This window comes from Vanacampus margaritifer, chromosome 1, assembly GCF_051991255.1.
Source record: "Vanacampus margaritifer isolate UIUO_Vmar chromosome 1, RoL_Vmar_1.0, whole genome shotgun sequence".
Lineage (NCBI taxonomy): Eukaryota > Metazoa > Chordata > Actinopteri > Syngnathiformes > Syngnathidae > Vanacampus > Vanacampus margaritifer.
The window spans coordinates 18,322,824-18,347,058 of NC_135432.1; the positions used below are offsets into that span (position 1 = coordinate 18,322,824).

At 36.8% G+C, this 24,235-nt stretch overlaps 1 protein-coding gene across 1 annotated transcript in view; it reads left to right on the forward strand.

Annotated features, from left to right (window-relative positions):
- The window catches only part of prkcz (protein kinase C, zeta), a 60,953-nt gene that overhangs the window by 11,992 nt on the left and 24,726 nt on the right, over positions 1-24,235 (forward strand). The window contains exons 5-11 of the mRNA XM_077579600.1: positions 12,943-13,028; positions 17,243-17,374; positions 18,187-18,277; positions 19,343-19,398; positions 20,351-20,545; positions 23,077-23,174; positions 23,637-23,723. Coding sequence (XP_077435726.1) covers positions 12,943-13,028; positions 17,243-17,374; positions 18,187-18,277; positions 19,343-19,398; positions 20,351-20,545; positions 23,077-23,174; positions 23,637-23,723 — 745 coding nt within the window. The remainder of the gene's footprint in view (positions 1-12,942; positions 13,029-17,242; positions 17,375-18,186; positions 18,278-19,342; positions 19,399-20,350; positions 20,546-23,076; positions 23,175-23,636; positions 23,724-24,235) is intronic.

Sequence of the window (24,235 nt, forward strand, 5' to 3'; positions counted from 1 at the left end):
TCAAATACTGGTACTGTGCTTAGACTAGTGAGACCAATCGTAGTGCGATTATGTTCTCTGATCAGCTCATTAACTAGCAAGTATTTAGAGGGAATTGATCTCATATTCATAAGACTGATTTTTATTAAAGTGGGCTGATCGGTGTTATTTGTCACCAAAGTATTCCTACTAGTAATATTAATAAGATTGCTTCATCTAGAACCGTCCTGTATTATATTTTGAGCAATTGTAAACCCAGCGGGAAACTAACATACAAACTAACTAGCTTGCTAACCTTTTTGTCATGCTATAACACGAATATTTTGTATTAAATTTGTGTGGCTTTTCACAAAAATAATTAAGAATCAGCAAGCAGTAGAAAATCATTTCCAGAAATGAGATACCACAGAAGAATTTCCTCGCCGCGCTCGCTTGCTCTACTTGCAAATGTGCTGCTCGGCAGGTGGCAATTAAAAAAACGTCGGTCACATTTAATGAGACGTGATGAGCATGCGCCCAGACCTCCACACCCATAAGACTCAACACACCTCTTGACTTACAAGACTCTCAGCTCCAGAAATAGCACGAGTGCTTTTGTAAAGTGTCGAATTCTCCCTGCTGCACTGCAGCACACCCACATATTTGCCTCAATTCCACTCATGATGACGTTTAGCATGATGATGATGATGAGTAGCTAGGAATGTTGCTACAACACATTTGAAAGGGAATAGTATCTGGTTACGTCAGATGACTATAACCTCTACCATTCTTAATTAGTCATCATTTAGTCCCATACCAACATACTGTATATAACAATTAAAAGTTTTGAACCAATTATTATTATAATTTATTTTTCTTAGAGCTCAGTATTGTTCATTCGATTTGACATCATCATTGCTCTCCTTTAAAAAAAAAAAAAAAAAAATTCTCATTTTTCTTTTTTTTCTTTTTTTTTTCTTAGAGCTCAGTATTGTTCATTCGATTTGACATCATCATTGCTGTCTTAAAAAAAAAAAGTTTTTTTTTCTCATTTTTCTTTTTTTTCTTTTTTCTTTTTAAATATATATACATATACACACACATATATATATATATATATATATATATATATATATATATATATATATATATATATATATATATATATACACACATATATATATATATATATATACACACATATATATATATATATATATATATATATATATATATATATATATATATATATATATATATATATACACACACTTTTTTTGTATGTGCGTGCGAGCGTGTGTGTATTCATCAGTTCACCTAAAGCCCATTAAAAAAAAATCCCATACTAATAATATAATGTAATAATAAATTGCCAAATGCAGAAACATCAATGTAAGTTATCACGATGTAATGGCTCTCGCTAACAGACAGAATTAAGTAACCAGAATTAGGTTAAAAAATTCTATATACGTAGACCATGTTTCTATAAATTTTGATATTTGGTTTTTATTTGAGGCAGATATTTTTTCCATTAAAATGTGATTTATGAGGTGGTTATACCATTGGTCGATATTCAGAGTTTGTTTATTTTTCCAGTTAACAAGAATTGTTTTTTTAGTGATAGTAAGGGCTACAAGTGTAGATTGAAATTGTTTATGTGGTAAGTCAGTTGTTGTTAGGTCACCTAGCAAACACAAGTTTGGAGATAAAGGTATCTTACAGTCCAAAATAGCGGAAAGTTTTTCTAAGACTTTAGTCCAGAAATACATAACCGGAGTACATAACCATAAAGCATGAACATAAGTGTCTGTAGTGTTTTGTAAGCATTGGAGACAAATGTCGGAGTCTGAGAGTCCCATTTTCTTCATCATATATTGAGTAATGTATGTTCTGTGAATAATTTTATATTGGATAAGTTGTAAATTTGTGTGTTTTGTCATTTTAAATGCGTTTTCACAAACTTGAATCCAAAAGTCAGATTCCGGTGCTATAGACAAGTCTGTCTCCCATTTTGAGATGGGTAAAGACATTTTATCAGTATATGAAAGTAGCTTATATATTTTTGAAAGTTTTTTTGTTGTTGTCGGAGAAAGCTTGTTAATATCTTTAGCTAAAACAGGCGGTTGGAGCGTACCCCGAAGTGTTGGAATTTTTTTCTTTATCATATTTTTAACTTGTAGATAATGTAAAAAAAATTTTGGGAACCAATTCTATTCTATTCACACAGTGTTTAACCATAACAATTATCCTTGGAAGCACACCCATTGTAAAAATACCAAATAACTGCACCAACAAACCGAGCTAAATAACATAGCGAGTAAGCAGGAGTGTATCGAATACTTTATCCTTGAAACATTATTCCTATTTCACAGGAAACAATGATCAGAAATAGTCAAATAACACACCTGAAAAGTCCTTTTTAAGTATCAACAAAGCAGAATTCTTGGACTACATTTGGGCAGCAGTTGATTAGCTTCCCTTTATAATGCACCTGGAGAACAATTCCTACACACGTAGACTCACATGATGAATTTAGAAATAGCGTAAAAAAAAGCGCATTCAAACGTGTTAATTGCCTACTTGGAGCATCACGTCATTACATTTGCTCTTCTTTATCTTTTGTGGCTTCCGCCTCTACTAGCTGTTGAGAGCCAAATCCTACCACCAAAGGACAAAGATACAGTATAAGCTTCATAATGGCACCACTGTGGGGTCTTAAAAGAAGTATTCATGCATCTTCAGAGCTGTGACACCGAGGCGGGAATGCCTCGGAGTTTTCTCACCTGCTTTGCAAAGTCAACTTTTTGCTACTACTGTATTTATTCATGATTCTAATGTGAATTACAAAACCATACATAACCCCATATATTGTAGTTTTCTACAGACTTGTGACATTTTCTGTCCAAATTGGCGACGAGGGATGGCAACTGCCTGACTTCAGCCTCCGAATATTTTGCCACCTGTAAAGCTTTCACGACAGAGCTGAATCTGTCAATGGCGGTTTTGTTATTGAAGCTTTGACTGTGGCACAGCAGAGCGCCCATTGTTCTACCCCTAACACTCTGCGCTTTGTGTATTCACCAGAATAAACCTATTGGAAATGACAGAGGCACACTATGACAGAACTGGGTTTTGAAAATGGCCTTTAGCACAGAAACACAACCAGGACATAAACGGATTTATTCAGTTATTAGAAAGTAGGAAACAACTCCTTATCCCTGTCAAATGTTGGACACTAGTTTGTAAAACAGGATGTGGAAGCTTTATGTTTAATTTGGCTTTTTTTTTTTTTGGGCGTTGATGGCTTGTAGTTAGCATCTTTTAAATTCAACCAGTTTGCGTGCATTTGGTAACGCATCCGTCCTCTACAAACATCCTCCCTCCCAGCACTCAAACAATGTTGATGCACCCTCTGATGTTATATGCCACTCAATTGACTACCCACTACAGCTGTAATGGCTTGGATGATCCAGTGGCCATGCGGACGATTTGTTTACAGAGTGGAGAGCCTGCCATGCAAAGGGGGAATTGCTCAAAGCAGTATCATTTCCAAACTCTCTTTGTGTTCTAGAGTGAGAGGACATCCTATTTGTTGTGTACTGAGGAGTCCATCAGTTTTCGGGTTCAAGAGCAATTGGATTGATAGCATTGAAGAAGCAAGAGACGTGCGCCTGCTTGAGCAAATAAAAAGTTCTGCGTTGATTTCTTTGCAAGAATTCTTTGATGTTTGCTGTTGTGTAGTGGCACCTTTCTTGCTGAATCTTAATGATGACTTAGTGAATGCAGGGTTTTTCCTAGCTATCAATCAGGCACAGCTGGTATCATCCTGATCCTGACTATGAAGGGTGACGACCGATACCAGGTATCGGTATTGGTGCCAATACAAGTCTTATTTTAAGGTATCAGTACTCGCGGCGGTGACCTATACTATTATCGGCTGCCCTCCTGCAGCCATTTTACAATCAGGGACTAGAAATGAGAAATTATATGAATACAAAGTTGCCATTAATTTTTGCCATTTTTTAACTAGTACTTATTAAATTGTAAATATAGTTCAGCGTTGTTGTAAAACACTATTATGCTGTGTTTTTATGACTTTGGCGGTGGGCTGAAGCGTGCCACCTCTGCCTCCCAACCAGGAAATGGGCATGTGCAACGTTTGCTCCATGATCTGTTTCTTCTTTGCTACTTAAATTTTATTTTTATTTTTTTCAAAGAAAGCCGTTTCTTTTTCGGTTGTTGCTTCAGATCTTTCCGGTGAACTTCTGTTGATACACCGCTCCCTCAGGGGATGGGTCAAATGCGGAGAACGAATTTCGCCCCCACTTAGTTGGGTGTGACAATCAGTGGAATTTACCTTACCTTTACCTTTATAGTGCCTCCCTGGTGGCCTGGTGGGTGGTGTCTGGTCGGTGCTGGATTTCACTTTCCTTTCTTTTCTTTGGTCCTTCCTCGGGTCTCCTGACGGCCTCACGACTCTGGCTGGAAGTGTTCGGTTTAGGTGAACGGTATGGGATTTTTTAATAGGTTTTAGGTGAACTAATAAATACACACACACACTCGCACGCACGCACACACGCACATACACATGCTCACCCACATACAAAAAAAAAAAGAGAGAGCAATGATGATGACATGTCAAATCGGTAAAATTACCGAATGAACAATACTGAGCTCTCCAGAGAGAGAGAGGAAAAAAAATATATATAGCGCCTCCCTAATGGCGCAACACTGCAACTGCAGTTAAAATGCGTTGTTGCATAGCTCAATCAACACAGCTGGAGCTCTGTGTTGAACGATATCAGTGGCTCAGGCTGGAGGTGGAGAGCAAATTAGGTGGAGGTGGCCGTCTCTGAAATTTGTACACAGGAAAAACCCTGGAATGTATTTGAATGACACACTTATACCACGCACAATAAAAAAAATCGAACAAAGTGAAGGACCAGTGAGTAGATCCTGATGCCGATATTGTGCTTGAAAATTGATTGCCTTGAATTCAATTAATAATAATTCTCTAATATAAGAATGTATATTGAATGGGACATAATTACATGTGCTTTTTGCTTTTTGAGGCAATTTTTGCGGTATGAAGCAGTGTTGCTTGGCAACAAGTCATGGCCTGCTGTTGTGCTGTATAATAGTGAACAATGCATGAGTGTCAACGAGGCAGTCAGGCTCACATGAAGACTTATCATATTTACAATCACCTTGTTATATTGGTTTACTTACATTTTTGTGCTTACACTCTTGTCTTGTGGAGCACAATAAAATATGAGTATATTCAAGAAAAATAGCGTCTAAATAGCAGAAGTGATGCCATACATTTTCCATTGTATCCAGACATGAAAGTCTGATGATCATTTGTTTTAATTGTGATAAATAAATGATACATTTTTAACCAAAATCCCACTAAAAACAAATCAGCAGCCTCTTTTATGTTCTGATTGGGCCTTAATTGATGTTCATTGGCACATGTAAAGTTTATACGAAGACATTATTGGAGCTGCACATTTGGATTTGAATTGTGTAAATTTGATATGATGACAAGCAGGACATTATGGCTTTAAAGGCTATAACGATTTAAGTATTTTATATCAGTCGATATTGATAATTATTGAATTTCTATTATTTTTTTATTTTTTTTTACTATTGAAAGTGAAGACACAAAGAAAATGAATTTAGGTAATTTTATTTTTAAGTAGTTAACTTTTAATAAGGTCAACATAACTATGAAAAATTCAAATTAACTGGTCAATATATAGAATAAATTAACACCTTTTTAACATAATGTGCTTAATAATGCTGGGTGAGACACAATGTAATGTACATATTTTATATCAGTCTTCTTGATAATTATTCATTTTTTTTACTTATTTAAAATAAGAAAAACATTATAATTTATTCAAATTAAAATTAAAAACAATTAAATTGATTAAAGCTAAAATTAAATAAAACAGCTATCATGAGGAAAAATACCATTCAAAACATTGGTAGTATTACAAATTTTCAAGCAACATATACTGTTTCTGTGTACATTATAATAGGACTACTTTATCTTTTTAGCTGTCTCATTATTGTCATAGGACATTATTGCTTTACTTGCCTGTGAAGTGGGATGCTGAGGGTCAGAGCTGGCTTAAAGCGGAGCTAGCACATCCTTAATTCTACACCATGTATCCATCCAAAGGTGTTTGATTGTCGCAATATAATCTTATTGCAACAGTTGCACTAGGGCAACTGGTCATTTGATCAACTATATTTTCTATTAATATTGATCACGTGATCACAATACATATTAATATTGAACTATTTTCATCCAGCCCTACTGTGATGCCTATATATACATCGGAGACCGTTTTCACACAGTAGTTGTGTAAGTTTGTTGTTGTCGGCCTGCTGCAGTGTTTGAGTCTTTGCATTATGATTGGCCGTAATGTTGACCAGTGTTCAAGTGCCTTCACCTCTTTTTCTATTTTAAATAACTGGGTTGGAAGTAAAGCTTTAAGTAAAACGACTGGTGTGCTATCCTGTTTGAATTTGGGTCATATCTTTGGCCTAATAAAGAAACAATATTCTTAAGAACCCTCTTTGGCAAGTAGAGAGCTTTTAGAGCAAGATCATTTCATGTAAAGACAGTCTCTATTATGCAATTCCCTGCTGTGTTGAGCTTTATGGATTGCAGTTCATTTATCTCACAGGCCTCCCTTTTCTCTCTGACACATCCGAATGGGTTGCCCATGATGTGGCGGCCTCTCGGGGAGCTGTTTATGGGCTTTTATTGTGTCTACAATTAGAAGCTCATCCATCCCTTGCACAAAAGAATCCTAGAACTCTGGACTCATTTTCCCCACCTGCCATTGAACAGTAAAATATATACAGTACAATAGTCAGACCCTCAAGGTGCAGATATTAGTTAAGTTAAGGGCTCTTGTATGACTGCATTTGGAGTCATTTGTGTTCAGGAAATGTTCAACTATTACTATTTTGCTATGTCACTGTAAGCCATAGCAATACATTTTATTTTATTAATTATTACAAAGAAAATGTTAACATGCGTTTTTTTTTAGCATATTAACGCCACTGTAATTCTGACATGTTATTTTTCATTACAAATGATTTAGAAATCTTTAATAATATGGATTTCTCTATTCTAGCCTCTGCAGTCATTCTTTTCCTGCTCAGTATACATAACGAGCTTTCTCTCTGGGTCCTGGCAAAATGTGTGTTTTCAATGAAATTCTCTGATGGAACCATGTCCAGGGAGAGCGATGACGCCCAATCCCTCAGTTTTTCCTCACTGGAGTCTTTAAAAATAAATAAAATAAATGCACATCATAATGTATAATGTTACCTTTAGTCATAGTGTTGAATCAGAGTGAAAGGCCGATACCGCTGCTTCTAGCTTGACTATAGAGTGGGTTCCTGTTTGTGATGAGAAAGGAAAAAGGTTAAGGTCACTGTGATTTTTTTTTTTTTTTCAGGAGAGCTCAGTATTGTTCATTCGATTTGACATCATCATTGCTCTCCTTTTTTAAAAAAAAAAAAATATATATATTTTTTAATATATATACATATATATACATATACACACATATATATATATATATATATATATATACATATACACACATATATATATATATATATATATATATATATATATATATATATATATATATATATATATATATATATATATATATATATATACATATACACATATATATATATATATATATACATATACACATACATATATATATATATATATATATATATATATATATATATGTGTGTATACATATATATATATATATTTTTTTGTCACTGTGCTCCCCCTCCCCCCCCCCCCCAATAAGGTCACTGTGATAATGCTATTGGTCCAGCTTAGAACACAACCTTCCCAACGTCACTGTAAAGGAATGTAGAAAATGCTTGCTCAACCTCCCCGGTGCACTGGTGAGGCAAATAGACAGAAATGTGTCCAAGATTATGTTTGGCTGGGGCCGTGCAGCTCTGCATGTGCCTGTTTTAAACTAAGCAATACCTTTATGAAGAATTTCATGAATTCAGTTTAGAGCATAATGGTTAGTTCAGAGTTTCTTCATTGCTTCTCAAAAATGAAATGAGTTAAAATTCTGTAAGTGTATTTTGTGCTTAAAAAAAAAGAGCATACTGTACTTTGGCTGCAACAATGAAGACTTGTTATTAATATTCTATACCACTATCCTGTTTAGGTTCATGTTGAACCTAGAGCCAGATTCTCAAATCTTTTTAAACCTGAGAACTACTACCGGTATTTGGGTACTGATTAATGCAAAGGGCTACTAGTTTGATACACACGTTTGAAATAACAAATTTGCACAAATAACCTCGAATCACATGTTCTACAAATATTAATTATTAATCATATTTATCTATATGATGACACCGATCATGTTAATGGTTTCTTACAATAATTAGGAAACAGACAAATATCAACAACACTTTATATCATGGGTGTCAAACTTATTTGAATTCAGGGGCCGCTTTCACTCAAATTTGATCTCAAATGGGCCCGACCATTATGTCTGTGGCTTATTGAACTATGAATAATGACAGGTCAAAAATATTTTTGGTTGGTATAACTACACATACATTCTGAAAATATTCCTATTCATTATTATCTTATTGCAGAGTAATCGGAAATTTCCTATAAAATGAGCGCAATTTATTTTCTTTTTTTTCATCAAATCCAGAGTAAGAGCCACATTTCAGAATGTCATTTGAGCGGTCATCACTGCACCTTGCAGTGGACAAGATCTGCAACAACAGTTCATTTTAGTGAAAAACTGAAGCTTGTGTTCTGTCCTCACGGGCCAGATTGGATGCCCGACTGGACTGCAAACCACATGTTTGAAACTCTGCTTTATATTTATAGGTCTCTGCCAATGTTCAGATTTTGAAATTACGGTATTGCCTTTACTGTATGTGCCATGTGATTGATTGGCAACCAGTTCAGGGTTTTTGGCCAAAGTCAGCTGGAATAGATTCCAGCTCATGGCCCAAATGAGAATTATCACTAAGGAAAATGTATGGATGGATTTAAGAAGTTCCTCGTGGTTTATTGATAATTTACTGTAAGTGACCATGTAAATGAGGGTGGAGGAGATTGATGTGTTTTGCTTGAATATTATTTAATTTTTAATGTGATAGTTGGTATTGTTTATGTTTAGAGCAAAAACGCCTAATTCCTCTCCATGCTAGCAAGTTTTTGCTTGTAAGCATGTCTTTCTCCAAATTACTAAAGCCTTTAATACAGCTTCAAACTCTTTTTTATGTCTTTTGATATTGTCTGCCAATAACAGTAACAATTGATTCATTTCTTTGTGAGCAATTCCATATTCAGTAGGCGATGAATAATTATTTAAATAAAATAAGTATTTCCTCCTATTGTATATTATTTTGTTGTTGTGGGCATTGACACTGAATACAATGATTTCCATGCCTTATAGTTGAATGTGGGTGGAATGCCTCATCATCATTGTCACATATTCAGAACCTGTTATGCCATCTTGTGTGCATTATGGTGCAACTGCAGTGAGGGAATGTTCAGGAAGTCCCTCTTGTTTGCTCTTGTAATGAGTTACAATTAGTAATGCTTTATAGTTCATGTCTGATGCACAGCTCACAAAAGTGAGTACGGCTCTCACAATTCTGCAGATATTTAATTATATATTTTCATTGGACAACACTAATTCATTTATTATTATTATTATTATTATTATTATTATTGTTATTATTTGGTGATGACAGAACACAATCAAACTTCCAATCACTCAGTCTGATACCACCGATAAAAACTAGAGGGCTTATTTCCATTGTGATCCTAAAAGTAGTTACTAACACAAAAGTAGTCTGTGTACAGCTTTACAGCGTCAATTTATTGTTGCCAACCAATCACGGCTTAGCTTCAGAAAACAGGTGAGCCGCGATTGGTCGTTACCCGAGCCTTAAGCAACTGTGATGTCGTTTTTAGTCGACAGAAAGTGGCAAAATGGCCTCCCCCCAGAGATGTATAAAAACGGCTGGATTTTGCTACTTAACTTCAAATTCCAAAAATGCAATTAGTTAATCAGAATACTGTTGAGAACATATTATTGTAAAGAACATTTTAGAGGAAGACGGGATTGATAGGAGGAGGACTGCAGGCCATCCTAGACATGAAACATTTAACTACATACGTATATGCAATTCACACTGCTTGTCTATCTCCGAGTCAAAGGTAGCGGGTGTGGGGTCAGCGTGAATAATTGTGTCGACATCTTGGAAGGGCGTGCTACTCATTTACCAGTGATGACATCACTCAGCATTTAGCCAGGGTGGAAAAGGAGTTATTTTGAGGACGCATCATTCTGATTTTTAACACAGCTTTTGCAAAATGAGAATGGAGACATACTGTACCTTACCGTACACTCAATAGATTATACTAGTGTGTATCACTGCCTATGTCATCTGCTATCATTGTGACTGGACATCTTTTGTTTCAGCTGCTCTCTGAAATGTGTGTATTTCTTTTTTAATTTTTTTAATTTTTTCATACACACATTATATTAGGCTCACTGGCTTTGTCAGAAGAATCAAATGATCAAAAAGTAAATGCTAAACTAATTTTAAAGTAAATACATTTTAACATGACATTTTAATAAATTAATCATTTGTTTTAACTATTATTTCAGTTTGGATGTGTTTTTAATTCCTAAAATAATTAAAAAATTAACGGATAACAATAAGATATAAGACGTGGATATTATATCAGGAGGACTTGTGTGTTTGTTGTGTAGTGTCTGCTGCTTTCATACCAGGTGGATGTTGTGGTGACAGCGAGAAGGGACTAAATACGGATGTGACTGCTTTTAACGAGTGTGTACACGTGTTTGCTATTAGATGATGAGTTGAAATGGAAACAGTTGATTCATCCCTGTGGCAATTCCAGCAGAGCCAGACTGATCAATAACATTACACAGTACACACACACAACCTACACACACACACACGCACACACGCAGCCTTAAAATAAGCCTTTGCACATATGCAACCAATACAAGTGAAATACAAATGAATTAATTACAGGCTATTTGCATATTTGCAATGATATGACTTACAATCAGCAAACCACTAAACACAAAAATAAAGCAGATTTGGACACAAACTAGACTTAGTATTTATTGTCTTGCTATTAGATCTGCGATTTTGTATTGAATGTCATTTGTCAGAAAGAAAACATGGACCACTGTATTTTTGTGTGTGTTCATTAGCAGCAGGCTTTTTGCTTGTTCATGGAGGATGACCAACAAACAGGTGGTGCCATTGTCCACACCCAGAGGATCACAGTTCATGTCTCGCTGCAGAAAAAAAAAAGACCATTAGTTGTTGGACAGAAAGGTTAATACTGTATGCTTCCCGACTACTGATTAGGTGCCCTTGAGCAAGCCTCCCTTCGACCCCCGTCCCCCACTTCCCCAAGCACCACACTCAATTGCCCTTGGGCTCTCGGAGCAGGGACAGAGAGTCCCGAAATAACCCATATGCAATTTACTACAGGTAATTTACAATATCGCATGTATGTCCCCTCACGACCTAGTAAATGCAAACTGGCACATTGCTGCCTTGCTCTCTCAATAACAGAAAATGGTGTATTTCCTGTCTTTCTTCACCCCCCGCCCAGCCCCACCCATATAATTATCATTATCAGGGAGGTGGTCATGCTTTTGTGAACAGGAGGAACAATTTCTGGAAATGGGTCAAGCCCTTGTAAATGTCCTGTTGTGTGTTGTGGTAGTGGTAGTACCACCCACCTCTCATTCTATGGCTCCCCCCCCATAAGCTACTGCACTAAAATTGCACTAGCCGTCTCTTCTTCTTGAAAGTCTCTGATGAGAAAATGGCAGGACCGTTTGGAGTGACCCTTGCATCTGGAGGTGTAGTATTATTTTTTTTCTCATTTCATCTGACTTTTTATTCCGTGGCATTTTCACTCTCTTTTGACAACATAGCTCTAAAATAGGTCAATGCATGCCTTGCTCTCAAGAAGGTAAAGCTGTAATCAAAGGCATTTCTTCTTCCTTTTCTTCCTTTGGATGATGTCAGCAATAAATAGGAATTCCCCCCACCCCCAAATATATAGGCTCCATATAATTGTCTTTTGAATTGATAACATGTTCTTTTTTTGTCCTCATGGCTATATAGAGTCTGGAAATTCCATTTATTTTGTGTCCATTTTTACAAATTTAAGGAGGTTTTACAGTGCTCAGCAGGAAGCAATACGTTTACTCTGACTACCATATCATCAGACACCTGAAAAAAGATGACTAGGGGGAGGAGGATAGACTCAGACATCAGCAAAATAGCCAACCAGACTGGAATCCATTAGTAGTAAGCCACATGTGGAAAGCAGCTTTTAAATAATTTGTGTGAATGACAAGGACGAACAGTAGCCGTATGTGGTTTAACCAACCAGGTCACCTGCAGTTGTTTTGGTTTTGGTTTGACCCATTTTGTGACAGGACAGTATACCAGGGACCCTGCTCATGGTAGTACAGATTTTTCGCGCATTGTTAACCATTACTTTTGGGCTTCCATACTTGTTTGCTTCCAAACTCGTAAATGTATATTTAGCGTGTGTGAAAGCCTGCTAGAGTGTGTGACATCATTACGTGGTGTGGTGCACTGCATGCTGGATTTTCTGGGTCATCTCATGGTTCTAACACCTATCGTGAATTTTCCCATTCAGCTTGAGAACAGCAAGTTGTGCAAAATTACTAAAACCCCTGACCAGTTAGATGTTTACATTCAACGGTTTAAAGGTCAAATTAAGTTCACATTTTTACAAGTGATTATAGTGCATTTTAGGCTGCTGCTGATTTTAACAGTGTGCCTCAGCCCTCACATTTCTCCACCTTGAAATCATGTTGCTCCTCTTCAACGATGTCATCCTTCCTCCAGAATCGATCTATCGTCGAGGGGCCAGACGATGGAGGAAACTCTACCAGGTCAACGGGCACCTCTTCCAGGCCAAGCGCTTTAACACGGCAAGTCGCTCTTACACATATACATTGTTGACTGTTATTTTGGGCTACATTCAGTGGTATTTTGAAAATAGAGCGTACTCTTGATGTTAGGGGCGTGAATTGCCTAGTACCTGGCGATTCGATTCGTATCACGATTCATAGGTCAGAATTCGATTCGATTAATCCCGATACAAATCTATAAATTGATTATTGCGATTTTTTAAAAACTCAAATTCAGAAAATACTAATGTACACTGTAAGATTTGTATGAAAATGTATTTATTTATCTGAAAATTCAGGTTGCAGTCTGTTTCATGTTCGAAGAGCACTGAAATCAAATATTAAGGCTTAATGTTCCATTAATATAACATTTTTCCATGCTTAATGTGTAAATCCTAACCCTAATAAGTAAGACGTATTATTGAATATTCCCATAAAAAAAATGATGTTTCAAAATCGACTCGGCCGCATATCGATTCGATTCGAGAATTGCGCGCTGTAATATCGCGATATATTGTCGAATCGATTTTTTTCTAACACCCCTACTTGATATGGTGTTCATTGCATACAGTAGTTAATACCAAAGTGACCTTGATAAGAACTTGTCAAAAGGTCTTGACAGTCAGATCAACAAAAAAGTAGAGCCTCAGCGGGCACTGATTTGGGAAGTGTGTTCATGACTGTGGAAGTTCCACAAAACGTTTAGTACAGCTTTATTTGTCAGCCCCAGGCCAATTCCATCCTGCTGTTTGATGTGTTTTTTCCCTAATGAGTTGTTGGATGATTATTTCTTTACAGGGAAAAATTAAGTTTAAGTAAAACTCGTTGAGTGATGTGAGTGACAAATAAGGACGTTTGTTGGAATAATGGAAACGTACATTACTTGTGTTAATGTTTGTTTTGTTAAAAAAAATACATAAATGAAAAATGTGTACAGTATCTAAAATTGGAATAATGATGAGTCAATGAATCAACTAAAACCTGTCACTCCAAAAGTACTTTAGTTGATGCAATATTGTAACTTAAGCAGCCAACCCCACTGCATTTACTATATACACTACTATAATCATTACAAAGAACAAATGACTGCAGAACACATTGCTACAGTAAACTATTTAAATTACAGTGTTATTTTGCAACCCTAATTTCTAGTGTATCTTTAATTAACCATCTTCAGCTGCTTTAGTGTGGTCAACTGCACAGTCTGCCATAAACATATGCTGGGTTTGAATTCTTTATTGGATGGCAAGTACAGTAATTTCTGGACTATAAGGCGCACCTGACTATTGACCATTTGCACCGACGTCACGTGATCACATGACTGCCCTATGACGGACGGCGGAAGGAAATTATTGTTGAATGGAAGTGGACGTGACCCGGAGCGACTTAGTGACTGTTATTTTACAAATTAAAAGTTATTATTGCCCATAGTGCCATGGAATCTATTACTTCAACCGAAGTTTGCCTGTCAGTCGACGTTACACATTTAGTCGGCACTCATAGAGCGCGATATTTACTTAAGTTGGAGATCGCTAGTATGAAAACAGCCCCTTACCTACTGTTGGATGCTGTTTTTAACCAAGTTAATCGAATCGCCGACTTTGCCGGAATTCACAGCGCACGAGTCACGACCTATATCGACATATATCATTATGTAGTCAATGCCGTCTCTTCTCATTACACCGGACCGGCTGATTCAAAAACTACGCTCACACCGGGGCACAATATACCTCGTAATGCAAAGGTAAAACTTGTTTATCATGCCAACTGACTTATTTTTACACAGTCCGTTCTATATTGAAACGCTGTGATGATGTTATGTTACCATGTTTACTAGCATAGAATAAATGACTATCGTAGTGGCAAGCTATGCGCTAATTTCATGAATATGACTCCGACTCCAGAGTGAAAAACTCCAACCACAAAGACGAAACCCCCCATTATTAAACAGTCAAATGCACTTAATAGTCTTGAAGAAGGTGCGTTTTAAAGCTAAGCTGTGTGTTGGTGCAGTTGGAGCGGACGCTAACTATCTGGCTCGTTAATGTGATTTGAAACACGCAATTCGACACCTCTGTTACAATCTTTCTTAGAGTGTATGTTTATTAGTCAAATGTATGAACATTTATCTACTAATTACAACATTTATCTACTAACCTCGCAAAAAAATGATCGCTGCAAATCCGTGAATACTTTGTGGCCTGCCAGTCCTTTCTGTTGATTGCTGCTATCAATCAACGTCGTTTGTCTTCATTAGTAGGTATGCGATAAAAAGCAACATTTGGTTTACTCCTTTGTCTGTACAACCGACCGCACAACAAGATATGACCATTTTATAAGATAATCAATTAGATAAAGGACTTTACACTGTACAAGATTCAATGATTACAATACAGGCAAGTGTCTCTTTTACCGTCCAGCGTCCCCGATGGGGCGTTCCCATGAGGGCTGTGACGTCACGTGCAAAAAGATCAATAAGCTGCGCTAGCTAAATTTGGGGAATACTCGAGTTTGTTACACATATAAGCCGCACTCGACTGTAAGCTGCAGGGGTTTTAATATTACCACTACTTTTTTTTCCATAATGAGAGCGCAAATTGTCTCACTCTCGTTCTCACTTGGTTTGTTTTGCTCTGCCTGTCGCTCGTGCGCTTCCTTTATAGTGCGCCCCCTTGTGATCTGATGGATAAGCCGCACCTTTGTATTAGCCGCAGGGTCGAATGCAAGTGAAAAAATGTGTGGCTTATAGTCCAGAAATTACTGTAATCAAATCACTAGTCTTGCAAAGCTAGCTACTGTATCTGAAAATGGATGCATATTTTAAGGTGTTAAACACCACATTTGTATCTAAAAGCAAGTGTGTGATCCCCTCATAATGTTATTTGAAGTCTGCTGTCTGCTAGATGACGTACTACACTGTGAACTAATCATATTTACGGCAATATGTAATGGGACAGCACTCAAATGACATTTTGCTGTAATTCTATAAAGAAAAGAGGGTCATCTTTGTCTTTATGTCCTGTATATTTGTCCTTGACTTAAAAAAAAAAGGCATAAAGTGGACCTTCTATTTAACCGACAAATGTAGGATAGGGCTCGTCTGTTGCAGCTGATTGTCTGTTAAACTGAAGTGGTTTTTTTCATGGCATAAAACCACCCAAAAACGTCCAAAATTACTTTTTTTATACTATTTGTGTAACAACAAATATAAAAAAAAAATCTAGAAACTGTTTGAAAAATATCAAGTTCATCCACCCTTAGCTCACCGTCACTGTTACTCGGGAGGGGCCATAATGTGGGGCATTCTTGTGATGCGTTGGCTTGCTTGTTTCACCTCCGTTTACGACTCAATGTCATAGATAAGGGCTGGACAAAAGCAATAGCACGTTTGAGAGACATGTACAGGAGCTCGCTCCTTTAAAACAACAGCCTTAGGTATGAATAAGTAGATTAGTAGTCGAATCTGCATGCCTCTGAGCTGCATGCCTTTGGTCATGCTAAGGTATTGTCCATGCACTCCATTGCCTTACCCAGAAAAATAAAAACACTGGGAGACCATTAAAAAACTCCCAACCGATTTTAAGATTTGAACTCTGAACCTCTCGGACTGTCGGGCAGATGTGCTTACCACACCTTACTTTGTATTGTGATGCCCTATTATTCATTCAGTTTGTCAGTTTTGATATACCGATTCTTTTTTCCCCAAGAAGACATTTTTACGTATGTTTTTGCATGGTCTAATAAAAAAAATGGCAGTGTTGTTTTTCTCGACTAAACCGGTGTAAATATTTGTTGGGTGCAAAAGCAAGTTCAACCTTGTAACATGTTCAATATATTTGTGCATCATCATACTCCAGATCTACGTAAGTGATCCAAATTATCTTCTTAAATGTTCATACTTTTTTTTTTTTTTTTTACATTACAGCTCTCTGCAGGGAACGCAAATACTGTACTTTATAATTGTGCTTTGATCCATTTGCATTTTGAAACAATAAATAGATCTAGATTTCTGTTTTTATACTACAACCGTGCATTTCAAGTTTTGAGACTAAACAAAATGTTGAATCTGTATTTACTAATACAGTAAATCTATTCATTTATTTTCCGTTTTATACTTCGTAATTATGTGTATGGGCATAAAAACACAAATGTAGGTTTGGCCGGTGTAATTGTCTCATTGTTGTCGATTAGAAGACTAATCCGTCACTGTTTGTTGTCCTGTGTGTGACCCACAGAAAGCCTACTGTGGCCTCTGCAGTGAAAGGATATGGGGGCTTGGCGGGCAAGGCTACAAGTGTATCAACTGCAAACTGCTGGTCCATAAGCGCTGTCACAGACACATCCCTCAGAATTGCCAAAGGCTTATGGTAAGTCAGTCCCTTGTTCATTGCGGATTTGCTCCCGACGACTGTACAGTTCATGCAACTTTCAGCTTCTCTTTCATAACTGCTAGCAATGGATTTAAAAAAAATGTATTAGTGCTGTATTAGGAATATATTGAAAACAAATAATCCATCAATCCATTCATCCTTTTTCTGTACTGCACATCGTCACTAGGGTTTTGCGTGTGCCGGAGCCTACCAGCTGATTTTGGGGCGAGGCGGGTTATCATCCTGAACTGAAGTCTATTATATGCTGCATTAAAGTGACGCTTGTCAAGCAGCGGTACACAATAGCAACCATCTTTGATGGCCACTCTACTTCTCAGTTGTTCTCAGTCATCTCGCATATCCTTGTTTTTTTCGTATAACGTAGTGATTTCCACTAGCTTCATTGTTGCATTCAGAAATGGACCCAACTTGCGACATCCTGTCCCCAATGCTTTCCAGACCAAAACAGATCTCAAATCAAGCATTTGAAGACAATCTTGTCACTTTGTTTGCTATCATACCGAGCTCTTGATCACTGCTTGATGTCTTTATCTTCTGTCTCAGATAAGTGACTTTTTAAAGCGACCCTGATTAAATGTAATGATTCATTGCACTTCCACATTGGAGCAGCCTCTCTAGTGTAGCCTGTTCCCAGCACCTCTTTGAATACAAAGCTTCCTTTTCTTTCCTCATTGAGATTTCCCCTCTTCAACATGCTTTGCCATACGCTCATTCACCGGCTTTCTATTAACACGAGGCGATGTTTGTATACATATTTGAAGGACAGCGTTTTTCATTTTTCTGTACAGGATCCAGCTATGCCATCTCAGGAGCCCCCTTCAGATGCAAAGAGTGAAGAGGTGGACCTTCCACTCGATGATACAGAGGACACAGATGGAAGTAAGATGAAACTTTACTGCTATCATTTTAGGAGTAGGGGAGAAAAAAAGTGTGTCGTGATTGAGTTTACAGTAAATGAAAATTAAGGACATAGTGAACTCATGGTTTTGTGGGGCTCATGTTATGAGAGCCCCTGTGAGTTGACCTAGTTCAGTGCATGCTGTGGCTTGCTGGACTCTAGCTCCCTCTGCTGGATCAAAAACAGAACTTAAAAAAAAAAAAATTTTTTTTTACTGGAGAGCTCAGTATTGTTCATTTAACATGTCATCATCATTGCGCTCCTTTTTTTTTTTTTTTTTTGTATGTGTTTGTGGGTGTGCGTGCGTGCGTGTATTCATTAGTGCACCTAAAACCTATTTAAAAATCCCATACCGTTCACCTAAACCGAACACTTCAGAATCCAGCCAGAGTCGTGGGGCCGTCAGGAGACCCGAAGAAGGACCAAAGAAAAAAAAAAACATTTCAATGTACAGAAGAGCCTCATCTTATTATGCTACCAACATACGAGGTTATGAATGATGTGTAATGAACTCGCTCAGAACTCGACGGGGCACACTCGTTACTGTTGTCTTATGCAGGGTGACACAAAAAACAAACGGGAATTTTTTAACAATCCAATAAAACCGAGAGTGCTGGAAGCAAAATATTTGATTTCATAGTAATTGAAACCTTGAACCATGCCATTTACAATGAAACAATGATGGAATCCCAGCTATCCCAACTGAGATGTTGCTGCGGCCAACAAGGACTCTCAACAGCAGATTTCAATTGATCCGTACAGGAGGATGTCATCTACAGGACGTCATTTAAAAAAAAAAGACACAAAGAAAATTCCAACATTGTTTCTTAGATGGCATGTTTTAAGGTTTAAATTACTATGAATAACATATTTTTCTTCCATCACTTTTGGTTTTATGGGCTTGTTAAAAAGTTCCCTTTTTTTGTCCCACCCTGTATTTATGGCCTAGAAGTGTTTTGAATACAAAATATATGCATCTGAGTCATAAGGACTCCATGTAAGCATTGTGCAGCCATTTTTAATTATGTGTGTGTTTGTCATTACAGGACTGTATTTACCACACAACTGTACAGTGGACAAAATAGAAGAGACAGATGTGGAGGTGAGGAATGTGTTCAATTTTGTGTTAAAAGTATGAACTGTAAGGCCAATTCCTTTGTTTTTGCTGTGGATTAGGGATGATGTTGTTGTTGTTTTTTTGGGGGGTGTAGGCACCAGTCTTAACTTTTAAATTATGGGCCAAGTACGCTTCCGTTGTGCTACTTACATATTTGTGTCTCTGGATCTGCTCCACAACAAGATGGCACCTTTTGTTTGAACACATCAAATTTTCATCTGAACAGTATTGAAACGCGATTGACAGGTGTGTCTTTTGCCAAGATCTGTGCCGTTCCATGCATTAACAACAAATAGCCCAGAATTGTCTGTGATTCTGCTGGGTTTAGCCTGTGAAGACATTTATGCCAGTTCAAAGTGTAAACAACACCAGACAGCTGTCTGTGTGTGGCGAGAGAAAAAAAAAGAAAAGAAAGCAGCTTAGAGAAGATGGAAAATCACTGAGAGCCATTGCACAAACTTTGTCCATAGCAAACATCCAGAATGTCCTAAAGAAAGAAACTTTTACTTTGTAACAAACGTCGAAAGGGCAGATCAAGGAAAACAACAACAGTTGACAGCAGACATTGTGAGAACTGTGAAGAAGTCCCCAAACAAATGTCACTGACATCAGCAACGGCCTCCAGCATGAATTTGTCATAAGTTATCCTTTGCAGAAGACTTCATGAAGTGAAGAATAAAAGGGGTGGAATTTGCCAAAAAGAAAACAAAAATACTAGAAGTGAACAGTGTGCGTTAGACTCCAAGTTGTGTATCAGATTCAGATCTAAATGTTTTTGGTCTCCAGCAAAAAAAAAAAAAGGAACTTGCCTCACTGATCCTTTGGGTATTTGTCTGAAACACAAAGGCAAAAAATCCAAATCAAAGCAACTTGATGTTCTGTACATTGAAAATATGAATACGCTGTACACTGATTTGTCCCCTCTGCTTCACGCAAGGACATTAAATCAGTGGTGGATGGAATCGACGGTATCAAGCTGTCTCAAGGCCTTGTTCTGGGGTTGGGAGACTTCGACCTGATCCGAGTTATTGGGCGCGGCAGTTACGCCAAGGTGCTGCTGGTGCGCTTAAAGAAGAATGATCAGGTTTACGCCATGAAGGTGGTGAAGAAAGAGCTGGTTCATGACGATGAGGTGAGGGCGTGCCACATGCAATCATCACAAACAAATCCAGATGCTGTACTACTTCTGTTTTCTCACCATGCTAGTAAAGTTTTATCAACAATGTTTGGTGGTTTGGAAAAGATGATATGAAGTGGTCCATATTTTTTGGACGCGTGTTTGAAAGTATGCATCAGTTAATGCTGCTTTTGCATGGTGAAAAAAATCACACTATTCAAATTAAAATCGAGCTATTAGAGGCTGTACAGTATTCTGTATCCATCCACCAAAGATAAATATTCACACAAGCATGTTCATTTTAAAAGGCTGCTTTCCATTCAATATCAGTACTCTTGATTGGCCACACTGATGTATCATGTTATACAAAGCCACTAGATGGCGATGTAGGACAACTAAGGAGCCCTTAAAGACTTGGAGGATAAAACAGCAGGATTTCACACTTCTTTTTTTCAGCCCAAGATTCAAACAATCGATTTTTTATATATATATATATATATATATATATATATATATATATATATATATATATTTTTTTTTTTTTTACATTACCTTTAAATCAAGAAGCCCTTGACTGAAAATGTGCACCTCAACAATTAATCCAGTAGCTTGCAGCATTTTACATAATCAACAATCCATTAAAACTGACACAAGTAAATGAAAGACCGATATGCAGTGTCACACTACTTGTTACAATATACAACGCAATATAAAATACAAACCCCAATTCCAATGAAGTTTGACTTTGGTGTAAAATGTTAAGAAAAACAGAATACAGCGATTTGCAAATCTGTTTCAACCTGTATTCAAATGAATACCCCGCAAAGACAAGATCTATAATGTTCAAACGAGTTTTTTTGTAATCGTTCCTCAACTTTCCCAGTCTTTTGTTGCACTCGTCCCAGCTTTTTTTTGGAATGATTTGCAGGCTTCAAATTTAAAATAAGAGAATATTTGCAAATAAAAAGTGACGTTCATCAATTTAAACAAAATATTAAATATTTATCTTTGTAGTATAGTCAATTGAATATAGGTTGAAAATATTTTGCAAACCAATAGAGGTGCAACAATTAATCAAATAATTGACAACTATGTGATTATCAAATTAATCAGTATTTTTTTTGATAATCGACTTATCATTGAGATACCTTTCCTAATTTAATTTCAGCTTCTCAACAATGAATGTCATCAGATTTCTGCAGTCCTGATTATCTGTTGATTCAAAATAAAACATTTGCTTCTTCTTAAGAGAACATTGATGAACATTTTCTGACATGTTACAGACTAAACCAGGAACTGAATGATAATTATTTTTTTAGTGCATTTACCACACTGCCATTTTGAAACAATGTTTTTGAAAGAAGGCATGGAAATGAAATGCTTTTTATCCGTTTCATAAATGAATTGACAAAATATTAGCAAGCAAATCGACAAATTGGATCGATTATTAAAATTGTTAGTTGTAGGCCAACAAATCATTGTATTCTGTTTTTATTCACATATTACACAACATCCCAGCTTCATTGGAATTTTGGATTTGTACCAATATAATAATTATAGACAACAATAAAGTAAAAAATGTTCACATGCATAATATTATTTTCAGCAAACTAGACTGTATTTTTTTGACACACGTAATGATTTCACTCTAATTCTATTTGACAACTAAGACCACTACATGTTTTCTTCGATAAATATCAACATTTTCCCAATTAAAGTGAATTGTAGTATATGTCTAACCCTTGGTTTGATTGGACATCTTGTTTTTATTTATTCATAGCCCTATACACACACACACACACACACACTAGTTGAATTATTAATCTCTGCAGCACTGTAATGCCTGACATCAAAGTGGGTTTGTAACCAGCTTTACACAAAATTGACTACAAAGTACTAAAGAAGACAAAATTATCAATAGGGGATACATTTCTATGGCTTAATGAGCATAATTACAAATTCCTCAAGTACTATGGAATTGACCAGGAATTTGGGATCATAAGCACAACATGTTGGACCATATATGAACCACATGTTGTTTCCAGCATACATTTCAGAGACATACTTGGCTGTAGCTCATAAAATATTAAAACCTCATCAATTGACTGACAATTTAAGAAGAAACACGGAATTATCATGCCGCAGGCTAAACACACACAAATTTGTATAGCTAACAAGATAATTGGAATATGGAATCGCTAGAAAATCGAAACAAACTGTTCCAGGGTAATCCTAAAACCTTTATTAACCATACAGGCATGTTGCAGAAAATAATTAACACCGTTAATGTAAAGATTTTAAATGATTTTACAGTGAACCAACATGCATGGCAAATGGACAGTCCTACCTTTTTGAATGTGAGTAACTATTATTCAGATTTTTGGCGAATTCTGAATTGTACAGTACAATCCAGTTCGATTTGAACACACGCCTGGCTGCATATTGACAAAACGTCAGTTTGAATGATTATTCAATGCCGACGGCGTACGTCATCATTTAGTGACGACTGAGAAATTGTATTGAGCCGTCAATGGTAATCTCTCCAGGATATTGACTGGGTGCAGACAGAGAAGCACGTGTTTGAACAAGCTTCCACAAATCCATTCTTAGTGGGCCTCCACTCCTGTTTCCAGACGGAAAGTCGGTAAGAACCTCTTAAGAACTTACCTTTTATTAATACAGCTATGTTTTTTCACTTAAAGTGCCACCTAGAGGATAATGCTTATTTCCCTTTTATGTCTGCATGGTCAACAAAACAGATCAATAATAGATTTCTGACAACAAGTGGCCTGGTCTAAATTCAGTACTGTACTATCAATGCAATAATGTATACATTTTGGAATATATAAAAAATTTTTTTATAGGTAATGTTTATTTATCTGAAAAACTAGAGTGGACATTTCAAGTTCAAATTGAATTTGAATCAAGTTATTAGTTGATCTATTGCATGCTTGGTTGTTCATAGTGATGACATTACAAGCAAGGACGAGACCTGAGGTCAAGTGCGAGAGCTTGAAAAAAATAATAACAACAACAAAACATTTCCGCTGTTCTTTCCAGCAATGCACTTGCTATCCCCGAGTAACTCTCCTTTTTAATTTTCTAGGTTATTTCTTGTGATTGAATATGTGAATGGCGGGGACTTGATGTTTCATATGCAACGACAAAGAAAGCTCCCTGAAGAGCATGCGAGGTAAGATAATAATAAGACGTTTAAAAAATGAAATCAATCAATAAATGTTTTCAGTGAAGCAATAGTTTGTACCTAATTAAAAATTCTCACAACTTTTCTGCGGTGAATAGTTGGCCATAATTGCTGTTTGTGTGTCGTAGCAGTCGAGCTTTATTTGAAACACACATTCAACGTATCGTATGGTTGTAAATGTTGCTAATGAGAGCGCAGCAGCAGAGCGTCGTGTGGGCGTTGCTGCCAGCGCACATACTTGCAGCCCTTTGGGATGTCCCCCCGTTTAATTTATTTCCACCGTCTTTGCACCCTGACGCCATTTGAATATTCCTCAATAGTGTGCTTCATACAAACACATGCTCAACATCATTCTTGTGCAGTTCCGCACGGACACTGACATCATCCAAATAAATCATTTCTTTTTCACACCTCTGGAAAATATAATGAGCTCCCTATTATTCATGCCTTTCTACTTGTGGGGCACTCCAACTGTGCCCCTGATAAATGCCGGATCAAAG